General features: G+C 36.6%; 2 protein-coding genes across 2 annotated transcripts; both read right to left on the bottom strand.

Moving 5' to 3' along the window:
* LOC116934671 lies at window positions 1-1,037 on the bottom strand. The gene is made up of 5 exons (XM_045167342.1): window positions 765-1,037; window positions 538-708; window positions 341-473; window positions 173-279; window positions 1-111 (listed from the first exon to the last, which is right to left on the bottom strand). Exons 1-5 carry the CDS (start codon window positions 1,035-1,037, stop codon window positions 1-3), a joined length of 795 nt encoding a protein of 264 aa, XP_045023277.1.
* Window positions 1,038-1,172: 135 nt separating this feature from the next.
* LOC123467391 lies at window positions 1,173-2,853 on the bottom strand. The gene is made up of 3 exons (XM_045167341.1): window positions 2,544-2,853; window positions 1,255-1,536; window positions 1,173-1,201 (listed from the first exon to the last, which is right to left on the bottom strand). Exons 1-3 carry the CDS (start codon window positions 2,848-2,850, stop codon window positions 1,173-1,175), a joined length of 618 nt encoding a protein of 205 aa, XP_045023276.1. The 5' UTR covers window positions 2,851-2,853.
* Window positions 2,854-4,106: the final 1,253 nt, after the last annotated feature.

Here is a 4,106-nt window from a genome sequence, read left to right as displayed (position 1 = left end):
TTAAAAAAATGACAACGGAACGTCATCGGACCTGGACAACAGACATAGCAAAAATGGCTGCGATAAGCGTTCCTCACGGAACTTAGCAAATTCTTCCACGTCAAAATTGTTCTAAAAGGCAAAACAAATAATTAGCTTCAGTATTCACAGAAATAATGATTAAGTAATTTACCTTTTCAAAATAAAGAAATCTGCCCATCAGGTTTGTAAGGGATTCTCGCTTTATTTTTTTTATTGCGGGGAAAAGAAGGAAGGCCATCATCAGCAAATTGAGGCAACCTAAAAAAGAACTTGCATAAATACGGATGACATTTTCTGTATATGAAAATTCAAAACTTACGATCTGAAGTTTCAACTGGGAGCTCAACTTTGTCACGTCTTGCTAAACGTTCAATTTTGTTTCCTAGTTTCACGACGAAGTTTTCTTCGAAGCTTTGTACCATTGGATAAGTGGTTGCAAAATCGGTGAATATCTGATGGTAACAAAAAAAACATATAAGAATACATCAAATGATTAAGAAGATAAAAAAACTTTACCAGAGCTCCGTTGTTGAAGTCAACAAAACGGGGGAATTTCTCCACAATAAGAGTAAAAGTTGTCAATTCGCTTTCGATCATAGCCTGACGTGCAGCAAACGTGTCCGACATATACTGTGTTATCGTTCCTCTGTTTTGCGGGATTGCGGGATGCGTTTGGAGCCAGCGAATCTATAAAATAAAAATCTTTAGTGAAATGGTTTGAATAAAAATATAAAACGAAAAACCTTGATAAGAGTATCTTCCTCCACGAGTAAATTTCGCTGCTGGTTGCTGTTCACGGCTCTCGTATTTTTCTGGCTCTTGCTTGGTTTTCGTTTTCTTTTTGACGGCGACATACTCTTTCGCATTGTTTTTAGTCGATTGTCAAAGAAACCTCCAGTTTTGTTGTTATAAAAGTGGCAGTGAGAAGACACTCCAGGCCTGATCAGTGCAAGGCAAGGGAAAAATTCTACGAGAGCCTTAGCTGTGGCATCTTTAATATCCGATGAGGGATACATGTTTCCACATTTTTAGTCAAGTCGGCCATCAGTATTCTAACAATTTCTAGTCGGTCTATGTCAGAGAGACTCGGCGATGGTTGGGAATTTTGATATCGTTCCAACACATCTAAGCCTCCTCCATCCGCCAAAATTTCAGGGATACTGATAGTCGATGACATTACCTGAATAAAAAGACGGAAATAGTATTACAGAATATTAAAATAATTATGCATACGGTTACCAACCGTTTCTTTGGAAACACATGGGTTCTCATCAGCACCACCTTGATTTTCAGTGTCAATAATTAAAACTGTTTCTTCATGTTTCTCTGTTTTAATGGACAAAATTTCATCGACGGCCAAAACCTCGGCTTCTGCTGTTGGAGTTGTAGGAACACATAATCTTGCTTTATTAAGTAATTCGATGAATTTGAAAAGTTTTAATCTTGGCCCCAACTTGAGTCCAATTCCAATTAAATCTTGAATCGACAGACTCGATAATGTTTCTCCATCCACTCCTTCATCTATAGTTAATGGGAAAAAAAAACTCAAGGAACATGTAAGAGGCATGGGAGATTAAACGAAATGTCTAGGGCACACAAACGAAGGCGAATCTTTAGAAAAGTTCTCTAAAAGCCACAACGGCTCGCACTCTGCCAATTCATTAAAACCCTTTATTACTTTTACTTCAGTCTCTGGGCTCCAAACTTCAAACGAATGAAAGTGAGAATTGAAATTGTCTGTAATCATGATTGTTAAGCTAACCAATCCGTCATCGGGGATAGGCGAGCTGCCCCTGCAGTCATTTACAAAACCTTTCAAAGTTCCCGATTCTGCTGGGCCAACAACTAATTTGTCGCTTTCAAAACAATCCGGATTTTACACCTTAGCACAAAATATACTCTGTACATGAAAAGCTGCAGATTTTGCGAAGTTAATGAAATTACAATTAGTCATTGCTAGTTTCTTAACAATATTATGGAAAGCTTCAAACCTCATACACCAGTAATTAGTTGGAGGGCCATGCATTCTAATTACTTCTGGGTAGTGTACCATGTGATGAAATTTATTAATTGGTTGCACACTTGGATACAATTCGCGGAATCTTTCTACAAATTGCCTAATGAGATCTTCCAACACAACTATTTGTTCCAGTGCTATTTTGGGGGAAAAGAGAATATCTAAAATATCCAAGAGTTGTAAAAAATGAATATAATACTCGTTGTCTTCCTTAATCAAATCACCCACTAATAAAGGAAACATTCTAATCAAGCACCAATTTTGAGATGCACGTTGTTTGGTTAGATAATCACCCTCTTTCCGGATTCCGGCATCAGTAAATTTTGGTGAAGGTTTGTTAGAAAGGTCGTAAAATGAAAAATGAAAGAGTACTATTCTACGGTTTAATTCTGCTGCAGAAATTTTTGTTGTTCCACACGAATAGAGTTGCCTTAAAAAAGTTTTATCATAAACGGAACTACGCCTTCCAAGAAATCGTGCATGGCATCTAAAATTAAGTTTTCGCCGAAATGGAAATATTTTGAGCAATTCAGAACACAACACGAACGGATTCCAGTGTCACTCGCTTTTTCAGGATTGCTAGAAGAAGCTTCAACCGCTTCGTCATAATTTTCTCTAGTCCTCATTTCTAACTGATCAAAGCAACTTTTTTGTTTTATTTCTTCCCTAGTGATTAAGCAAAGCCTACAGAACCTATTTGCAGAAGGTCCGAGAAATCCCCCAATCTCATGAGCGCCCTTTGTGTCTGCACATACACCAGCGATTGTCCCTCTAATTCTAAAGTTTGTGAAATCAGGAATGCCAAGCAGCATTCCATCTTCTGATTCAAGTTCTTTTAATTCATTAAGAAATTTAGAGAAAACAAAATCAAAAGAATTATTTTTTACGTGAATACTGTTGACAATGGCAAGAGGGAAAATATTTGCAAGTTTAGAATTCTCAGAATTAGGTAAATTTAAAATTCGAAAACAGAACATAGCTAGCTCATGTTTTTTTGTTTTAGAACGGAGTGGATTAGTCACTTCGACTTCGTCGTAAAATAACTGAATTCGAATGGCAGTAGGGGTTTTCGAAAAAAGAGGATGAACTTGTACATATTTACTGTCTTTCGTTCCACGCACAAAATCATCCTGACTTCGACTTTCTGAGAAATAAAGGCGCCTAAAGCCATCGTTAGAAAACAAGGCAGTCAATCGCTTTTTGATGGACATATACTGAAAAGTGTTGTTTTTGGTCTGAATTCCTATGCTTCCATTAGTCATTCTAGTTTTCAAATTGGAATTTATAAACAGTTCCTCAGGTTCTATTAAATTAAAATTGGACTTGTAATAATGAGTTCTCTTTTTTGAGTATTTAATTGTACCAAACTGTTTACAAAGTCGGAACTGTCAAATTCCAATTTCTGTCTTTTAGCAGGCGGTCCATCTTCACCATCTTCTAAAGACTCTTCCCTGCCCTTCAGCCATTCTTGCAATTCTTGAGTCAAAAAATCCAAAGCAGAATTACTAACATTATACTTGGTTCTCATATCTAATGTAAGCTTGCCAAAGAAATCTGTTTTTAGCTCATCAGATTTGTCAGACCCCCCCACCCTCCCGAGTTCTTCACTGAAATCCGAAACTGATACCGGAATATTTACAGAATGGTCTTCCCCAATCAATGAGGATGACTCGGGCAACAATTGTTCTGTGGAACTTTTGAAAGATGTACACCTTAACAGATAATTCCGATAATCGTTAAAATTTTGCAAAAGAAATAACAATTGTTTTGCCCACAAATAAGATTGATGTTACCTTGTGCAGACCTACAAGTTTTCATGTTGTGTGTGTGTCTAAAATGTGTAAACAAACAGCTAATAGTACCTTTGACTACAGTCTTGCATTTAAAGTATGTAAAATTTTTACGGTCAGTGATACCTCTGTGTTGTCTACTCATTTTGTTACACCGTTATGTCAACAAGACTAATAGAGAGAACTTAAGCTTAACTGATATTACTTAGAACTTAACTTAGAGACTAGAGACTACTTAACTATAACATTGAATAAGAATGAAATATAGTTTGATACCG

The sequence above is a fragment of the Daphnia magna genome, unplaced genomic scaffold (assembly GCF_020631705.1).
Source record: "Daphnia magna isolate NIES unplaced genomic scaffold, ASM2063170v1.1 Dm_contigs181, whole genome shotgun sequence".
Lineage (NCBI taxonomy): Eukaryota > Metazoa > Arthropoda > Branchiopoda > Diplostraca > Daphniidae > Daphnia > Daphnia magna.
The sequence above is the reverse complement of the archived record's forward strand: the minus strand, read 5'-3'. Positions and strand labels throughout refer to the sequence as shown.

Bases quoted from the DNA above. Each gene is read 5' to 3' on its own strand.
- LOC116934671 (XM_045167342.1), bottom strand. From the start codon at position 1,037: ATGTATCCCTCATCGGATATTAAAGATGCCACAGCTAAGGCTCTCGTA. The intron at 474-537 runs GTAAAGTTTTTT...TGTTACCATCAG, and splicing joins ACTTCAACAACGGAGCTCTG to ATATTCACCGATTTTGCAAC. The intron at 112-172 runs GTAAATTACTTA...TTTGCCTTTTAG, and splicing joins GATTTCTTTATTTTGAAAAG to AACAATTTTGACGTGGAAGA.
- LOC123467391 (XM_045167341.1), bottom strand. From the start codon at position 2,850: ATGCTGCTTGGCATTCCTGATTTCACAAACTTTAGAATTAGAGGGACA. The intron at 1,537-2,543 runs GCGAAAACTTAA...CTATAGATGAAG, and splicing joins CTCAAAATATTTCCATTTCG to GAGTGGATGGAGAAACATTA. The intron at 1,202-1,254 runs GTATGCATAATT...CTTTTTATTCAG, and splicing joins CAAAGAAACGGTTGGTAACC to GTAATGTCATCGACTATCAG.